Source organism: Lactuca sativa, chromosome 5, assembly GCF_002870075.4.
Source record: "Lactuca sativa cultivar Salinas chromosome 5, Lsat_Salinas_v11, whole genome shotgun sequence".
NCBI classification, from domain to species: Eukaryota; Viridiplantae; Streptophyta; class Magnoliopsida; order Asterales; family Asteraceae; genus Lactuca; species Lactuca sativa.
The window spans coordinates 21,294,444-21,313,088 of NC_056627.2; the positions used below are offsets into that span (position 1 = coordinate 21,294,444).

The 18,645-nt window shown below is 34.3% G+C and overlaps 2 protein-coding genes across 3 annotated transcripts; both read left to right on the forward strand.

Annotated features, from left to right (window-relative positions):
• Positions 1-474: 474 nt before the first annotated feature.
• LOC111891104 (respiratory burst oxidase homolog protein C) lies at positions 475-5,112 on the forward strand. The gene is made up of 11 exons (XM_023887189.3): positions 475-1,349; positions 1,437-1,599; positions 1,740-1,788; positions 2,101-2,214; positions 2,315-2,737; positions 2,832-3,215; positions 3,450-3,545; positions 3,636-3,751; positions 3,836-4,003; positions 4,104-4,645; positions 4,790-5,112. The coding sequence occupies exons 1-11, from the start codon at positions 755-757 to the stop codon at positions 4,897-4,899; spliced, it is 2,760 nt and encodes a 919-aa protein (XP_023742957.1). The 5' UTR covers positions 475-754; the 3' UTR covers positions 4,900-5,112.
• Positions 5,113-12,400: 7,288 nt separating this feature from the next.
• LOC111891102 (uncharacterized) lies at positions 12,401-17,057 on the forward strand. 2 transcript variants are annotated; one of them, XM_023887186.3, is made up of 12 exons: positions 12,556-12,694; positions 14,201-14,274; positions 14,357-14,468; positions 14,550-14,774; positions 14,877-14,959; positions 15,083-15,183; positions 15,259-15,382; positions 15,471-15,762; positions 15,847-16,017; positions 16,098-16,322; positions 16,386-16,619; positions 16,706-17,057. In XM_023887186.3, the coding sequence occupies exons 1-12, from the start codon at positions 12,692-12,694 to the stop codon at positions 16,841-16,843; spliced, it is 1,782 nt and encodes a 593-aa protein (XP_023742954.1). In that variant the 5' UTR covers positions 12,556-12,691; the 3' UTR covers positions 16,844-17,057. The 2 variants fall into 2 exon arrangements, with proteins under 2 accessions (XP_023742953.1, XP_023742954.1); XM_023887185.3 differs by lacking the exon at positions 14,201-14,274 and having other exon boundaries at positions 12,401-12,694.
• The last annotated feature ends 1,588 nt before the right edge of the window (positions 17,058-18,645 follow it).

Below are 18,645 nucleotides of genomic sequence, written 5' to 3' on the forward strand. Positions count from 1 at the left end.
CTCTTTGCATTATTTGTATGGATAAGTAAAATTTAGGGAAATATACTTCGAAGTAGTTTAAATAAAAGTTAAATTATATATATATATATATATATATATATATATATATATATATATATATATATATATATATATATATATATATATATATATATATATATAATAACCCTTTAGGGTCAATCCAACCCAACTGTCTTTTCTATTCAACGTAAATTACTTATTTAAGCCGTTAACTAATTTGTATTTCCCTCCAACCTGTTATTTGTACAAATCTTTAGGTAAATTAATTAGTAAAACGAAGTAAATTTATATTTAAAATCACCTGCTAAACACAGCTTCAAGATGCATGTATAATGCAATCCTTAAAACTTTTATGGTTGGTAAGGTTTTAATGTGTAAATTTTTAATAACACAAAGCCTAGTCGTCAACGTTGACTCATTCTCATACACACACTCTAGCGATAACTCGGAGCCTTCTTCCTCCTTGAACAAGAAGACGTAGAAGGTGTCATTTCTGGACCCATTTAAACAACTGCATAGCTCCAAAACCTTCCAAACCAAAAGCCATCGCCATTGATCCGTTCTTTAAATACCACAATTCTCTTCACCTTTCATCATCTGCGTTTTTAAAATTTATTTAATCTTTTCCAAGCTTCCAAATAAAGTTCATCCAAATCGGGGACATTAGTTTGATTAAATATCGTTCAGATCAATTGTTTAATCTTTTGGATTTGTGATCTGGGATTTGGATTTGATGCAAATGCAAAAAATGGGTACTGGTGACGGCAAAGATGGGTTGCCGGAGAGTAACCGCGATACGGAGATTGTTGGCTCTGACAGGACGGCGTTTAGTGGTCCGTTGAACAAAAGAGGTACCCGTAAAAGCGCCAGATTTAATATTCCAGACGACAGCGGTAGCAGTAGCGGTGGTGGAAGTATGAAGTCGAGAAATAACGACGATTACGTTGAGATTACTTTGGATGTTGGCGACGATTCTGTGGCGGTTCACAGCGTGAAAACTGCCGGTGATGTGGAGGACCCCGAACTGACTTTATTGGCTAAAGGGCTGGAGAAAAGGTCTTCTTTGGGGGCTTCAGTTGTGCGAAATGCGTCGTCGAGAATCCGGCAAGTATCGGAAGAGCTTAGAAAATTAACATCGATATCAAAACGACCGACAGCTGGGCGATACGACAGGACCAAATCTGCCGCAACTCATGCTCTTAAAGGGTTGAAGTTCATCAGCAAAACCGATGGAGCTGCGGCGTGGGCCGCCTTGGAGAAGCGGTTTGATGAGCTCACCGCCACCACCACCGGCTTACTTCCCCGAGCACTTTTCGGAGAATGCATTGGTAACTAATAATTCAGATCTTCATCTTTTGTTATTCCTTTTTCTGTAATCCCTTTTATTTATTCTATCTGTTTCCAAATTCCGGCAGGGATGAACAAAGATTCAAAAGAATTCGCTGGAGAACTATTCGATGCACTTAGTCGGCGACGAAATATCACCGGCGACTTGATTAACAAAGCTCAGCTGAAGGAGTTCTGGGATCAAATTGCTGATCAAAGTTTCGATTCAAGGCTTCAAACTTTCTTTGATATGTGAGTATTTCCCTATAATATTTATCCATAATCTGTTCATTAATCATTAAAATCAATTGTGTTTTTCCATATCATAGTTCTTAACTGATTCAAAGGATTGATATGTGAATACGTTTACTAATTCAAAAACATAAATTCAGGGTTGACAAAGATGCCGATGGCCGGATCAACGAAGCCGAAGTTCGAGAGGTATGAACTGAACCCCCTTTTGATTTCAGTTGGTTTGTGTGATAGTACGGTAACGTAAGTTAGTTATACTTTATTGCTAATAAAAGTATTAAATACTAACTCTAACAATTATTTGCTATTAATAATTTGCCAATTGATGTTTAGAAAATTGCCATTTATAGTTGTAACAGTTATTTTCTAATAAATATAACAATATATTAATTACTTTAGTCTTTGACTTGTGTTATAAGGAAGGATGCCATCGTATTAATCTTTTTTTTTTTCTGTACAAAGAACAAAATTAACATGTGATTTTGTCTTCATGCAATACAGATTATCAGCTTAAGTGCATCCGCAAACAAGTTATCGAACATTCAAAAACAAGCTGATGAATACGCCGCATTGATTATGGAAGAATTAGACCCCGACAACCTCGGTTACATCATGGTACACATCTATCATTGTTTCACTTCAACAACATTAAGATGTAGTTTATATTTTCGTTCTTTTTATCGGCTAACATCCAAATTTATATTCTCGAAACCAGATTGAAAGCTTGGAGACCCTTTTGCTGCAAGCCCCAACACAATCCGTGAGAGGCGAAAGCAAAAATCTAAGCATGATGTTGAGCCAAAAGCTTCGGAATGCAAACGATAGGAACATCTTACAACGAGGATACGATCGATTCAAGTACTTTTTACAAGATAATTGGCAAAGATGTTGGGTGATTGCACTATGGATCGGGGCAATGGCAGGGTTGTTTACATGGAAGTATATTCAGTACAAGAATCGAGCTGCTTTTGATGTAATGGGGCATTGTGTTTGTGTGGCTAAAGGCGCGGCCGAGACCCTCAAACTAAACATGGCTCTAATTTTGTTGCCCGTGTGTCGAAACACCATCACATGGCTTCGAAACAAGACAAAGCTTGGTGTTGTCGTTCCTTTTGATGATAATCTCAATTTCCACAAAGTGAGCATAACAATTTTCATTATACATAAAAACACAACGTATTAGTCGGTTGATTTGCCTATGTATTGTACTAAACTTTTACGCGTGTTGCTAGGTGATTGCGGTGGGGATTACGATTGGAGTCGGGCTTCATGCGATTTCGCATTTAGCATGTGATTTCCCACGGCTTCTTAGTGCAACCGAAGAGGAGTATGAGCCAATGCAACGGTTTTTTGGGGATCAACCTGATACCTATTGGCATTTCGTGAAGGAAGCCGCAGGGTATACCGGAATCATCATGGTGGTTCTAATGGCGATTGCATTTACGTTAGCAACCCCATGGCTAAGGCGTGGTAGGCTCAACCTACCCAAGCCTTTAAAGAAACTCACCGGTTTTAATGCCTTTTGGTACTCCCATCACCTATTTGTTATCGTCTACACAATGCTCATCGTTCATGGAATCAAAATTTACCTCACCAAAGAATGGTACAAGAAGACGGTGAGTACAACTTTAAACTTGCATTTGTGACGTGTGTTTCTATGACTATTTTGGATGGTATTCACGCCTTTTATAAACAATGACTCTTCTCACATATTTTTGGGTGGGGAGAGAAAATTACAATTTTTGTCATCTGTCTTTTTTTTTTCAATGCATTTCAAACACAGAACAATATGTTTTGTCCTTGTTATTTATATAATATTAAGCTTTTATGTGTTTTTTTGGTAATGACAGACTTGGATGTACTTGGCTGTTCCAATCTTGCTTTATATGGGTGAGAGATTGACAAGGGCTTTAAGATCTAGCGTCAAACCAGTCAAGATGTTGAAGGTAATGATCACAAAACGGGCTTAAACCATAAGTTTCATTGCATTTTTATACAATTCATGGTGTTTTACTGATTTTTCTTGTATTTTGAAGGTGGCTGTTTACCCCGGAAACGTGTTGGCCCTTCATATGTCGAAGCCTCAAGGGTTCAAATACAAAAGTGGGCAATACATGTTTGTGAACTGTGCTGCCGTTTCTCCATTCGAATGGTGAGTCTTGTGGATCAAAAAAGATGGCCTTTTTGCTATGAAATGTTGTATAAAGTATAAACTAACGTAACGATGGTTGATCAGGCACCCATTTTCCATAACTTCTGCACCTGGGGATGACTACCTAAGTGTGCATATCCGTACACTCGGTGACTGGACCAGGCAACTAAAAACCGTCTTCTCTCAAGTATGTCAACCACCTGCTAATGGCAAAAGTGGACTGCTAAGAGCGGAGTTCCAAAACAACCCAAAGTAAGTCCTTTGTTTTTGTTATAATCCTTTATCCTTATCACCCCCTGTTCTCAAAACACCAAAATCAACAACATTTGATTGATTAAATTTATCTTAACAGTTTCCCGAAAGTCTTAATCGACGGACCATACGGAGCACCAGCACAAGACTACAAGAAATACGATGTGGTGTTGCTAGTGGGGTTAGGAATCGGAGCAACCCCGATGATCAGTATCGTCAAAGACATCGTGAATAACATGAAAACCAAAAAGGAGGAAGATGAAGCCTTGGAAAACGGCGGCAACAGCCCATTGCCGCCGGCATCGCCGATGTCCAAGAAAAGCACCTCCAATTTCAATACAACAAGAGCTTACTTTTACTGGGTCACAAGGGAACAAGGGTCTTTCGATTGGTTTAAAGGGGTCATGAACGAGGTTGCGGAAACGGATCAAAATGGTGTGATAGAGATGCATAATTACTGTACGAGTGTCTATGAAGAAGGCGATGCTCGATCAGCTCTAATCACTATGCTTCAATCGCTTAATCATGCCAAGAACGGTGTGGATGTGGTGTCGGGTACTCGGGTCAAGTCTCATTTCGCCAAGCCGAATTGGCGGAGCGTTTTCAAGCGTATTGCTCTTACTCACAGCGGTCAACGGATCGGTGAGTTTTACTTTAATCTTTATTCCTCCCGAATCTTATAATAAAATAAAAGATAAAAGATTATATGTTAGTCAATTAGAGCATATATTTGACTTATTCTTAATTGGAATTTCTTTTTTCTGACATTGGGTTTGAAAATTACAGGGGTGTTCTATTGTGGCGCACCAGCACCGGTCAAAGAGTTGAAACAACTTGCTGCAGATTTCTCCCACAAGACTACAACCAAATTTGACTTTCACAAGGAGAATTTCTAAAGAAAACACTAAATACAATTTGTTTAAATGGTTAAAATTTGTTAAAATGATGTAAAGAATTAGTTAATGGAATACCCTTTTACGGTGGATCGGTTGGTATATATACATACGAACCGACAAGAGTTACGCCGGTTGGGTATAGTTTTTTTTTTTTTTTTTTTTCCTTCATGTTTCCATAAAATTTACGGGTTAATAATTTATTTGTTTAATTTATTTTAATTTGTATTTTTCTCGTGTTCACGTCGGATTTTGTATACCATCCGATAAGATATTTCTCCAACAACATCGAACGTTAATATTAGAGTAAATTAGTCCTTATGGTTTAGGGTAATTTACGTATTTGGTTTCTAACTTATTTTTTTAACTCGGAATGTCTCTATAGTTTGTTTTTGTTAAGCGTTTGGTCATTTTCTTTCCTAAAAATACTATTTTGCCCTTGGTTTCTTAATTTATTTAAATAAACACACCTTCAACCCCACTCCTCTCACCTTACCTTACCTACCCCGCCATTTTATTCTATTTAAATAACAGTCTTTTTAGGTAAAACAAAGGCCAAACATGTAACAAAAACAAACAGGGAACCAAACGCGTAACAAAAACAAACAATAGGAACCTTCGGAGTTAAAAAAAATAAGTTAGGGACCAAACATGCAAATTACCCCAAACCATAGGGACCATTCGTGTAATTTACTCTTAATATTATTGGTCTAAATTGAACAACTTTGTGTCTCAATTTGTTCATAATTTTATATTTTTATTACTTACAGTTAATTTGATTGTTTGTTCTATACATATTATTGCATTTGTTTACTGATAATAAATAAAAATTCTAACAATCATAGACCTACATTTTCAATGGATCAATAACCTGTTCTAAAAAATCATGTGGAGAAACCCAAATAGTTCAATCGTATTTTGAACGCGACCAATAAAAAATGTTACTCTATTTGACAATTATGTATGGCTAAGATATTTTAACTATATCCTTCATCTAATTCATCAGTTGAAGAATGACAGTCTGATTGTGCTAGCATTGAAATGGTTGTATTTCGAAGGACAATGAAATTCTAACTGTATCTTTCATCTAATTCATCAATTGAAGAATGACAAACTGATGGTGCTGCCCTTAATCCCTTGAAATTTTTGGATTTCAAAGGACAGTCAAGAATTGAAAAGGCAACAAATATAATTGCATAAATTAATCCAGAATGCTCTCGATGATGTTTTTGATATTGATTTCCATTCCAAAATTTAGATATATTAATATAATAAACATGGGTCATAGGCCCAACTATACAAAATGGGCTAATAAAACATGTGATAAATATACCTACATCCCCATGATTTGATCAAGAGGAGACTTCAGACGTTCAAACTATAGCCTAAATATGAAAAATAGTAAAATCAACAATCCCTTTGTAGAGATATATGCATGTCGTGAACTTGATGGTATGTGAATCACACAATAAAGCCAAGCACAACTTTGTCTTAAACAGAGTGAATATTGATCTTGATGTGTTTGGTGTGCTAATGTTGAACAAGAGTGGAATTGAATGACATGTACACAATGTTGATGTTTGCAAAATACACGATCATGTGGCTTTTGTAGTGGGGCATTTTCACAAGATTGTGTATGAAACATGTTTCTGTAATTGTATTTCCACCTGAGGTATTTCGCTTCCGCACTGGATCGAGAACATGTTAAACACCCCTAAATTTACCTGTTGGGAAAGTAACACCATATTATAGGTAATTTATGGTCTCCAACATAAATATTGCATGAATCTTAATCACTAATCGAAGAATTGGATGTATGGTACATTGGTCCAATATTTAAAGCATGTCATAAGAAATATTATTTGGCGTGCTTTTAATAGTCGGCTTAAAGCGATATGGATATCCTTTGTGATTTTTTTCACATTCATTTCTTCTTTAAAATCCTTGTTATTACTTATTAGTCTACATGTAACAAACCAATTTATGTTAAAAACACTAAGACAAACAACATTTAGAAATAACAATTTTGCAGGATGCCAATAATACATAAGAGAATTATGAAAAAGATTATAAAGATGACAAAATAGCAACAAATTTCGTAGGGTTTTTAGAGTATTTAGCAATGTCAATTACGAACTGCTCTGAAAATATAAGAAATGACATAAAACTTATATGTTGTCAAAACCATGAAAAATACGTTTTAACCTAAAAAATGATTTTTGGCACCTTAAAAATTGTGTTTTTATGTTATATCTCAAATTTTAGATATTTCATCTTCTTTATTAATCACAATCAGAAAACGTAAAAATCTGAAAATTATCGATCATTTACAAAGGGAAGAATTTTGTATATATATTTTTAAATGTCAAGATATCATATTTTTCAACCAAAAATCAAAATATAATAATTACCCTTTATAAACATTAAAATACCATGTTTTCCCAAATCCTATTTTAAACATTTTTAATACATATATATATATATATATATATATATATATATATATATATATATATATATATATAAGTTCAAATAAAAACAGTAAATAGTGTGAGAACGTAAAAACACTATGTTTATGTTATTATTCTGTAATGAATTTTGTATATATGTATTGTTGAAGTAATTCTAATATAAATATTAACTTTCGATTAGTCATATATTCATTACAATGTTGTTATTCTATTATAAACTTATGTATATGTATTTTTGTAGTAAATTCTAATTTTAATTTTAACCTTTGACTATTCATTTATTCTTTGATGAATAATGACATAAAGTTGTCGATACAAAATTCATTACAGAATAATAACATAAAAAAGTGTTTTTACGTTCTCACACTATTTATTGTTTTTATTTGAAATATATATATATATATATATATATATATATATATATATATATATATATATATATATAATCTTTTTAAAATCTATATATTAATCAATTTACTATTATATCATCTTCATAAATTTCCAATTCAACCTCAAATGCACATCAAAAATAAAGTTGATTGAAGTGGTTTTCGAAACAAGAATGATGATTCTTTTTTTGTATGTGATCTCTACATATAATATCAACGATTTTACTAGGGTTTTGGATTTTGAGTGTGAGGGAGAAAACTATAAAGTATCTTTAAAATTGAATTTGTTATTGATTAACGTAAGACTTTAGAAAGTAATTAATTTTAAGAATTGATTTGAGAAACAATGCCATAATTCAAAGCAAAAGAGTTTATAATTTTTATTACTTAGACTGTTTTGAGATGCTTGATAAACACATCGACCACTTTTGGTTTTATTCCAAATATTTCGGTCAATTTATTTTTGGATGAGAGTTTGAAGTTGAATCAATTAATGAATATTGAGGAATTTATGAATATTATTATAATGGTCCATTACTAAAACTAAATGTTTAAATTTAGATAAAATTGCAAAAATGGTCCATGTGTTGGTAAAATTTTGTGGTTTTGGTCCAAAAAGTTTTGATAGTGCACCAATAGTCCAAAATTAAATATTTTTTATTGGTTTTGGTCCTTATACACTTAAAAAGACGATTATACCCTTATAATTTATATCTTTTATTTCCTTTAATTGTTGAAATACATAAATTAATTTAATTTATATTTTTAAACTTAAAACAAAAATAAAAAAATAAAAAGGCCCTACCCGCCGATTTCTCTTTCCTTCTCTCTAGCTCCCTCTCTACAAAACACACATACATACACACTCAAGAAACATATCACCCTTAATGGTTGCCAACCATCACCATCCCTTGCCACCCACCTCTATTTTCCTCACCCTTAACCCATCTCTCATTCATTAGCCCGATAAAAGTTCACCAGTGACCACCACACCATCGTTCGCCACCACCACCCCATCCCCACCATTAACAACTCCCTTTCGTGCCCAGATCTAAACCAAGTGCCTAGAAAATCATACTTAATACCCAGATCGATGTAAGGAGTGCTCAAACCTAGAAGTTAAAGCCCACCCCAACGTCGTTTGCCACCACCATCATCCCCCCACATTCACCCTCACATCTCCTTTTTTAACCTGATGATCCTACATCACCACCATCCGTTGACCTCCACCACCTTCTCACCATCCATGAAGACCTGAGTTTGCATCTCGTCCCTGTCTAAATTGAACAGATCAACGGGTTTAAAGAACAGATCGGCAAAACTAGGGTTTCGGAAATCTCCGTCGATGACTATCCCCACCAGGTACCATCACATTCTTATGAAGAACCCTAACCAGAGCTCTTACCAAAACCCCCATCCATATAAGAAGGATGACGACACTAGGGTTTCAGAAAATGAGAATAGTGGCAGCGCAAGGAGATCTACAAAAGATGACGAATGTGGTTGTGGCGGCTAAAAACCATCGCCACTAAAAGACGAAGAACGACGACTGAAAACCCAAAAGATCTGTCAAGCTCCACCATCTTCTACTATGGAGGCGGATCCCGTTTTTCCGACTTTCCATTAGATATCTCATTTTTCTGGTGGGGGTGCTAGGTCATTTGGGTAAGTGACTGTGACAATGGTGGTCTCGTTTTTTCGACAGGTAGTCTTCGATACAATGGAGAGAGAGAGAGAGAGAGAGAGAGAGAGAGAGAGAGAGAGAGTTATTGTCTTTAAGAGTGACATAATTTTTATTTTTTGTTTATTTTTAAATTAAATACTAAGAATAATATTAAAAGAAATCAAAAAAGAATCAATTGAGTGTATTTTCATCATTTCAGGTAGGATATGGACAAAAATCATATAAAAATAGCAACCATAGGAACCAATAGCACAACCATTAATTTTTTTTGAACAAAAGTCATAGATTTTTGACATAAGGATCATTTTTTTTTGCAATTTTGTCTTAAATATATTATAACATGTTAAAAGGTTTTTATTTACTTGTTTTTGGTAAAAATATAATATTTTGAAGCTTATGAAAGAATATGATATTTAGATTTTTGGCCGAATAAATATGATATTCTAAAGTTAATATATATATATATATATATATATATATATATATATATATATATATATATATATATATATATATATATATATATGATAGATTTAATTCAAGGTTCTATCGTTCTCATCGCTTCTTACTTAATGGTTAGGTCTGAATTCTACAATGAAACTATTAGTTTTTGAGTCAATATTCTTAGCCTTATTGGCTCGAAGTTCTTTATTTTTTGTTCGATGAGCAGATCTATTTAATGTTAATGATGAATCTGTATTGATGCTTTATTACACAACTTTTTTTGAGATGACTCATAGACCTTACATATTGGAATTCTATATCATCAATATTCTTTTTCTTTCTTTCTCTCATCCTTCCATTTATCCATACCCTTTCTTTTTTTTATTTCAATTGACAATTTAGAAGCATATTTTTTAATAAATAATAAAAAAAGATTTAAGTTGCTACAACAATATGAACAATATATCATATCTTGACTGATTCTTTGGATCCAGATAATACGAAGTGATGAGTTGGTTATTACTTCTATAGTTATTTGTTTATACCGTGGGGCTGGTTTTTTATACTAACCCTCAAAAAACCAAAGAGTCACACACTAAGCATAACAATTTTATCAAAAGATTAATTGAATTTTTATTCAACCCTATAAAATTATAGTTGTTCATTTTTTTTATTGAACACAAAATAAAAAGAAGAAACGAATTTCTCATTTTTTGTTCCATCATTGGATAGAATGCAAAAGGAATAAAGGTTTATTATTCCCCGTCTATAAATATCCAAATTTTGATGTCTAATACCTCATAGATCGTTCGAACTGTATAGCAATAACAATCAATTTTAACTCGAATGGTTTGGAGTGGAACCCACGATCCATTCAATTAATATTTGAATATTTAACATCAATTTCACCTTATGTTAGGCTCATTTTGTAATACAACCTAGGAAATAAGTTTATTAATTGAATTTTATTTAGACAAAATTGCAAAAATAGTCCTTGTGGTATGCATTTTTTTGGGGTTTTAGTCCAAACCTCGACTTTTTTGGCTTCGTGGTCCTTTTAAGTTAGTTTACATGCAATTTTGGTCCCTGTCTAAACTAAAATGACTATTATACCCTTAATGAAATTAGTTTTTATTTTTCTTTTACTTTTTGAAATTATTATTATTATTAAAAATAAATTGGGGCCCACATATCCACCATACCTCTCTCTCTCTCTCTCTCTCTCTCTCTCTCTCTCTCCAAACCTGACTACTCACCGCTCCCTCATCTTCTTCCCCTGGTGTCATTTCCCCTTACTGATAACACCGATAACAGAGAAAAATTCCTTAGGATGACTCTGATTTACGAGATGAATCGATCGATGAATGAGGTGGGCCGGAGCAATTACTAATCGATTACCTTACTCAGAAAACGCTCGATGAGGCCCAAATACCATATCGTTTCAATAATCCTCGGAGTCACCAGAATTGTCAACAATAGCCTCACCAAAATCCTTCATGAATTCATCAGAATCTTCCAGGTTGTATGTGAGGTAAGCCTGCACGGTTGTTTTTTAAACTTGATCTTACAAGTTTGATACTTGGAATTTGAGAATCCTTATGGGGATTTTAAGAAGTCGATAAAGGAGACTCATGATTTAAAAGATTGGGATTGTTTGGAGAAGACAGTGGGTGTATGTATGTGTGTTTTGTTCTTGCTTCACCGAAATCCCTATACCCTCTTCCTCACCTAACCTATGGTGGCTGACGATTCAATGACGGAGAAAACATGTCATAACCAGATCGGAGTTTTCATCTGCAGTTGGGGGCACCAAAATGAAGGGGGAACCTAGATTGGTAACCACAAACAATGACAGATTAGATGGCAGATCGGGAACATAAGAAACAACCACATAGGAGATGGCAGCGGTAGAGGAGGCTGGAGAGGGTCGATGTTGTTTGTGTTGGGGTAGCGGGAGCATATGGAACCTCAAACCACCATAGAACACCACCCACCTACCTCTTCGACTTGCACCTGAGGAGTTTGTGGCCTGACTGTTGCCGGAGAAGTAGGATGCATCGGAGTTTGAGGAATCGTCGGTCGCTACCTCAATGTGTGTCTTTTAATCTCAGTGTGTGTTGATGAAGAAGACGATCAGGAGAGAGAGAGAGAGAGAGAGAGAGAGAGAGGATGTGGGCCCAATTAATTAATTATTTTCTTTTTCTTTTAAATTAAAATGGAAAAACATAAAAAATATATCACAAAGGGCATTTTAGTCTTTTTAGTTTTCCAAGGGACCAAAATCACAAGCAAACATGGTCAAAAGGACCACGGAACCAAAAAAATCGAGGTTTGGACTAAAACCCCAAAAAAATACATAACACAGGGACCATTTTTGCAATTTTGTCTTTTATTTAATTTTTTGTAAAATAATTAAGAGCTGTTTTGTATGTTATGTATTAAAAAACGAATTAAGAATGATAAATAATTAAATATGTTGTTTAGAACTTTAGATAATGCAAGTTGGGATGTGGAACGAGCCAAAAAGTTGACCCGACTACTTTTGAAGAAAAAGGGTGAAACGCCAAAGCACCTCTGCTACTAAAACCCTCCAATCACTCGCTAGATTCGTGTATAATCAAATCGACAGACACGTGATCGAAGAAGATGGCCGGCAGGTGTCCTCCGATACCTCTCCGGCCGACACGTAACGTCGGTGGGTTGCTGTTTATCACTCTCCTGCACTCCACTCTGTTTTTGTTTTGTAGCAGTTCTTCAATTCCAGACTGCCGTCTATCTTCAACTGGAGCCTCTGCGAATAGCCCAATATGGTACTCTTTCTCCCTATATTTATATATATATGTATGTATATATAACTCATTGATAGCTTTGTAAATTTTACAACTGAATCGTCTCTTCAAATTTCCGTTTAGATTTCATATATCGTGGTTGTTTTTGCTATTGCTGTTGTAGATCGTATTTTATTACGGTGTTTATGTTCCCAATTGATTTAGAATCAGCTTTGGCATGATTAGTCAACCAAACTGTTCTGAATTCACCGCAGTGTTCGTTGTTAGAGAGCTAGCAGCAATAGTTTCTGCATATCATATTATTGTTCCCAAAATGATCTATTGTCAAATCGTCCTTGCTTTTCATGCCTTTTTCGTTGCAGTTAACTAGTTTTGGTCTCGATTTTATTTTGGAGTTGATTCCAAAGCGCTTTTGTCATTTGGGCATAGTACTTCCTTGTATTTTTTATAATGCCAATTTTTACGTATTAATTATACTTTTTCTGAACGAAACTTACTCAAAACTTTCAATAGTCTTTAGTCTAGAATCATACTCAAAAGTTGTTAACACTTGCTAATTGCTACCAATGACCTTAAGAAGCCTTCATTTTACACGATCACAAGTTCATGACAATGTGAGCTGATATCTCAATTTTTCTTACATAGCGATTGATCTGTTTTTGGTAGTGTACGACTGTACGTACGTATACAGATTGCTGTGGTCTCCTTCTCTCTACTATATTTCTGAATTTGTTCTTGAAACTTCTTATTAGTGCAGTTTTTTCCTTTATACATGACTACCTAAACTCCCACAACAGTTTAATACTGTTAACGTTAGTATAACTACTAATATTTACAAGAAAACATGAATAAACTCTCATCATTATTGCAAAAAGGACTCATGAACACGTATTATAACTTCCAGATAGATGAAAAAGACCTTTGAGAGAGTTATTCGTGTTTAACAGACGTATATCATGTAAAACAGAATTTGTGTTTTTTTTTTTTTTTTTTATTTACACCGCAGCTCCTTAAGTCTTCAACTTCTAGATCTTCTCACCTTCATTCTTTCAGAAAACAAGACACCATCCACAAGAACGAATTAGTTAGCTTTTAGCCCCTGAATTTATGAAAATATCTCTAGTTAATCCTAAATACTAACAATTTAATTATTCTACTCCAAGATTGACATACCAATGTTAAACTATACAAACTCCTGGTTCATATCATTTTTTCAATTTCATGTTGATCTTTTCCTTTATCCTTCTTATTTCCAACATCCCTTTTAATTGCATTGCTAAATTATAAATTTACAGCATTAAAGTTAACCAGTTTGGGTGCCTTATGGAATCTTTATATACATCATGTCTTTCCACCATGTTTTGAGTTAATTTTATTTAAATAAGTGTGCAGTCTCTCTCTTCCTTGTATTTCCTAATTCTCACCATAAATGAACACCTGTACTCCTGTTTATGATACATCACATACTCCATGTCACTAAATCCCCTGCATCAGAATTGACCAGTTTTTGGCATACTACAAGTACAGGTGAGTACCTATAATAAAATAGGAAAAATGTTGTTTCAAAAAGCTCCAAGTCTATCTAGAACCATTTTATCCAGGTAATAAATAAAATGCATCCAATAGGCTGCTGTCATATTTCATACTTTTCCACTAAATTTGATTATCTTTCAATCAGGACAGTGCAAGTCCTGAGTTATCTATCCAAGACAAAAAATCCAAAAACACAGATGATGCTTCATGCCTTAAACGTGGTTTTAGTATGTTGGATGCAGAGTTCTTCAATGACAACAAGGTAATGTTTACCTTTTTGTGTGTAATAATGCGTTGTACCTTTTTTCAACACTAAAAACGTTTGCTATTTTTTCAAATTTAGATGCTTGAAATCGAGAAGGGTGCCAAAGAGCTCAACATTCCTATAATTAAAGCCAATAGGAAAATAGTTGCTACCACCAATGGTGGATTGCACTACCCTTCTTCATTGGTTTTCAATTCCAAATGGCAACACGAAGAAACACAAGATGATGCTAAAAAATTCAGTTATCCTTCGGTTTCAGGTGTCATGAAGCCTGAAAATGAAGAAGATATCGCTTTCATGACTGTAAGTTGACTGTCACTAAAGTACATTCAACTGTCGCTAAATATCATACTACCTTTGCTTATCGTTTCTTGTTTTGTGGAAAATGTTGGATAATATATATAGATTCTTGAACTTGGACATCTTATAAGAACGAAACAAGTCACCTCAGAGGAGCTCGTCCGGGTTTTTCTTAAGAGGCTTAAAAGGTAATTTTGTGCCTTATGAGTTGTTTCTTTATTCTTTTCTCATCATGTATGAGATAAATTAGTTTCTGAACCCATTAGGCTCATTATTAAAAAAGAAACAACCCCTTATGTAATGGTGTGCAGGTATAATCCAGTGTTAGAAGCAGTGGTGACCATCACCGAGGATCTTGCCTACAAACAGGCAAAGGAAGCTGATGAACTACTAGCACAAGGCATAGACTTAGGTATTGAATTTACTTATGTAGTTATGTAGCCCTTTATTTATGAGAAGCTAAATTTATGAATCAATATATATATAGGTCCACTTCATGGGATACCATATGGGCTAAAGGACATCATCTCGGTTCCTGAATATAAAACCACTTGGGGTTCAACCACATTCAAAAATCAAGTCCTTGACATTGAGGCTTGGGTGTACAAGAGGTATGATCCAATGTGGCCAGTTACACCATAAATGTTGATGCACTTGAGTTGAGTTGAATTGATGATGTCTCTGTAACTATGAATGCAGATTGAAGGCAGCAGGTGCGGTTCTTGTTGGGAAACTGGTCACAGGGTCATTAGCATATGACGATATCTGGTTTGGTGGTCGAACCAGAAACCCATGGAACATTGAGGAGTTCACCACCGGTTCATCGGCTGGACCCGCCGCCTGCACTGCAGCCGGCATGGTTCCATTTGCAATCGGGTCTGAGACGGCCGGTTCCATAACTTACCCTGCGGCTCGGTGCGGTGTGACCGCATTGAGACCGACTTTCGGTGCAGTTGGTCGAACCGGTGTCATGAGTTTGTCCGAGAGCCTGGTAATGATCAAACCCTCGCTCGATGCTTGATTTTTTATGTTGTTTTCTTTTATTAATAATGAAGTCCTTTTTTTTCTATGAAAGGACAAACTTGGCCCATTTTGTAGAAGTGCAGTTGATTGTGCGATTGTTCTAGATGTTATCCGGGGTAAAGATCCTGATGACGGGTCGTCAAGAAAGATCTTTCTTGATGACCCGTTTTCTGTAGACATCACGAAACTTACTGTTGGATATCTAGAGGATGCTGAGATGGAGGTGGGATTTTTTTTTTTTTGTAATTTGTCATTATTTTTATTTGGGCAACGATTGATTTTGTGGTGATGTGAAATTGGCAGGTGGTGGATGTGCTAAAATCAAAGGGTGTAAAGATGGTAGCGTTTAACCTGAGCTACAGTGTTGAATCTGCTCAAGGGATTTTAAATTTCACAATGGATGTGGACATGCTTGCTCACTTTGACAAGTGGCAACGATCTGGTGAAGATGACGAGTACGAGGCCCAGGATCAATGGCCCACAGAGCTTCGCCGTACGCGCATAATACCAGCTGTCGATTACATACAGGTATGTTTTTGCATTACACATAATTTGTATAATTGAGAAATGAATAAGAAAAATGTCAAACAGTCACAAAGGGCACGTGGGAAGTTGATTCGAGAAGTAAAGGAGAGTTTCAGGGTGGATGCATTCGTAGGAAATGCGACTGATTGGGAGAAAGTCTGTGTTGGTAATCTTGTTGGGATGCCGGTTATGGTTGTTCCTGTTGGCTTTCAGAAGATTCCGGATCCACCAACTAATGATACCCGCAGAAGAAGCACTGTCACAACTGGCATCTATGCTCCACCTGATCATGACCACATTGTAAGTTGTCTTTCTTTGATCCCGAGGTTTTCAATTCATACAGTATTTAGAGTAGAGGTTGACTTTTCACATCTGTTAATTTGTAGGCACTGGCGTTGACAATGGCATACCAAACTGTTACCAATCATCATAAACAACGACCACCTATAGACAATCTTGGTCCCGATGATGTCATCCCAAATCCACCCAAGGCAATGATACCTCCCAGGATACTCAAAGCTTAATCAATCATATACTTTATGATTCTCTTCCATTGCTGGTCTGTTTGATCTTCCTTAGGTTGGTCAACATCTACAACATATGTATGTGTGCATCTAATGTAAAAGTGAATCTATTCGCTAAATGAATAGAAAGCTTCAAATTTTTGGTCTACTTTTAGTTCATGATCTTGTTGCACAACTTTCCACATCTTCATGCATGCCAGTATCTTCCACGTGATCTTTTATTTTCTGCTTTTGAATCCAGTCACACAGATCCTCATCTTGTGGGGGTGATGATGTTTGTATGGACTATGGATAAAACCTTATTTACATAAGGTTTGTTTGAATGAGACTAACATTTTAGATTCCGAGTCTTGTATAAAAAGAGAAGTGAAATGAAGTGGATGGAACCGGGAAGAAGTGAGAAAAAGTTGATATTCTTTGAGTTTTTTAATGGAATGAACTGGAAACAAGAGAAAGGGTTTGGAAAGAAAGAAATTGGACACCAAAATAATACTTGAATTTATTTTCTTTTCTATCTTTCTTTTCTAGATCATGAAAAACAGATTTGAATTTAATTTCTTTTGTTCCTTTTCTTTCACTTATGATAAATTGTTTATTCCTCTTTTATTTTTTTCAAACTTAGGAACATAAAAATATAATTTATTTTTTTATTTTGATAAAACTTGGGAACACAATCTAAATAACCATTTTAACTTTGTTTTTTTTAAAACAATATTCGAAATCAACTATAATAAATGAAGATTCATTTTGACACATGTCAATCTCTCATAAATTTTGACACTTGTCATTTTATTATACCTTTTAAATAAATAATATTCACATGTCGATTTCTAGGTTTTTTCAATTTTTATATTAAAAAGTCACATATTACTTACATATTTTATACAAAGTATTAAATTTACATATTTTATACAAAGTATTAAATGTAATAAATATGATAACAATTGTAATTAATAGGTTTTTTCATTAATAGGTTTCTTCATTTTTTATTTCAAAAATACTTAATGTTTATATTTTAATATTTAATCTTTTGTTTAATCAACTCATGTAATACATGAGTTTTACACCTAGTCGGTTGATTATAAAAAGATATATATCAAATTTAAAGTGAGAAATCGAAAGAGAACGAAAAAATAATAATAATAAGAAAAAACTACTATATTCATTTTCATATTAAAAAGAATATAAATGCAAAGCGGGTTGATTTTGATATTTCATACCTGACAAACAAAACACTGGTTTTCATAGGCTTGAAGCGTTCCTAGATGAGGCATTTAGATGTGGGTTTTCTTGATCGGGTATAATCTCCTAAAATCACAAAAGAGTTTGTTGCCTAAGGGTTTCTTCCTAGCTCGATTGCCTATTTTACTAATAGTCCAGATTTCTCTTGTTTCAATAGTATTTGTTTAATCGGTTGTTTTTTTTTTCCTTTAGACTATTATGGGCAACATGTTATTACATGTTATCACACCCAAATTGTCCATCTCATGATCCTAGTCACAATTTGATGTTATAACACCAAAGATGGAAATGGACAACACCAAATAACATGGGATAACACATACTATTTTCTATTTCTTTTTTTATTTTTTTTGGATGTTTTTAATTTCTATTATTCTAATTTGTTTTATTTTTTTTCTTTACTTCATATATTTCTAATTCGTTTTATTTTTTTAATATATATCATATATTTATAAAAAACATATAAATTAATAAAACATAATTTCATTAACTAGAAAATTAAAAATACCATACAAACTTAAAAAAAACATTACAAACCAAAAAAAAAAAACATTGAAAAA